We start from the raw sequence: 1,426 nt of genomic DNA, 5'->3' as shown, positions 1-1,426 counted from the left end.
CTGAAGGAAGGCTTTACAATGAGTTAAAAGTAAAAATATAGGAAAGGAGAAGGATAATCACATAAGGAAATAATGGGATAAATGTTATTACATAAAATTGGCTTCGAGCTTCCAAGAATCCAAGGTAAGAAGGGAAATGTAGTACATCCTGTAGCTTCTGAAAGCTAATAACTAGTAATATAAAATAGCTGGCAGGCTCTGACCCCATGGGCTCTGGGGTCAGAGTGCCTGGGTTCAGAGCCTATGTTGGTCAAGCCATCAATGCAACCGTCCCCTGCTTCACTCCATGCCCGTACCCTCTGCCCATAGGCTGCTCCATCACCGAGGCCATTACCATCCTGAGGAATAAGCTTGGAGATTATCAGGGGCAGTTCAACACCACCCACCTGCTGGCCCTCTGCGACTACTTCTACAACACCTTCATCCGCCACTACAGACTCTACCAATATGTCCTGGGCCAGGACCAAGAAGTCAACCTGACCGTCAACCACGTGGAGGTGTGTGTGCCGCCCCAGCCCCTCCCACTGGCTGAGGGCAAGGACAGGGGCCTGTGGAAGCTTGAGCTGAAGTTGGCTGAGCTCACTATGGCCGAGGTGCAGAAGCGCACCAACGTGCTGCTCCTGAAGGAGGCGCTGCACCTGGAGCAGGAGCACATGCTGCAGAAGAAGTTCTCGGAGGTGACTGTGCAGCAGAAACGGGTTCTGGAGAGAGAGGTAAGGCTGTGCCTGCAAGGAGGGATGCTGCTCACCTGCCATGAGCAAACATTCATTCCTACCAAGAGAACATCCAGGCACCAACAAGACTTCGATTGTCTGGCACACATGGGAGGGGGCAGAAAGGGACAGCAAGTCATTGACTATCTGCCACATGCTTTGCATGCACGTTTCGTGAAATATGCCTATAAGATACAATTCATGTTCCCATTTTAGTGATGAGCCAACTGAGGCTCCGAGAAGTTCATCAACTTGCTCAAGGTCACCAAGCTAGCATGTGGTGGAATTTAGATTTAGACTGAGGCCTGGCGACTCCAAAGTCCAAGTTCTTTCCACTGCATCAGGAATCAGTGACAGATTCTACCCAGAAAGACTCCCAAGCTCTGAACCACCACAGATTCTCTCAGGGCCCTTTGTCTGCCTGCCACGAGGCCTGGGTGGAGATGACAAAGGAAGGGCCATGGGTCACACAGCTCAGAGTGGGTGATGCAATGAGGTGGGTAAAGAAGTGGGGTGTGTGGATCTAAGAAACTGGGCTGCCTTCCAGGAGCCAGAGTCTCCAGTGACCAGCTCTTTAATAAATGGCGACTAGGTTGGCCTCAGGGCAGTAACTTCTTGAGGGCCTGGCAGAGTCTAAACTCACTTTTTAGCTATACATAGGCACTGATAGCATCACTGTTGGATCATCTTTGAACACACAGACATGTGACATG

At 50.5% G+C, this 1,426-nt stretch overlaps 1 protein-coding gene across 1 annotated transcript; it reads left to right on the top strand.

Annotated features, from left to right (window-relative positions):
• Positions 1–309: 309 nt before the first annotated feature.
• LOC102255418 (uncharacterized protein C8orf74 homolog) lies at positions 310–713 on the top strand (the record flags this gene model as incomplete). Its single annotated transcript, XM_005853003.1, has 1 exon — positions 310–713. A coding segment is annotated over one exon (404 nt), but the record flags the coding sequence as incomplete, so codon positions are not given.
• Between the last annotated feature and the right edge of the window lie 713 nt (positions 714–1,426).

Source organism: Myotis brandtii, unplaced genomic scaffold (genome assembly GCF_000412655.1).
Source record: "Myotis brandtii unplaced genomic scaffold, ASM41265v1 C42537322, whole genome shotgun sequence".
NCBI classification, from domain to species: Eukaryota; Metazoa; Chordata; class Mammalia; order Chiroptera; family Vespertilionidae; genus Myotis; species Myotis brandtii.
This window is presented reverse-complemented; position numbering and strand designations above follow the sequence as displayed.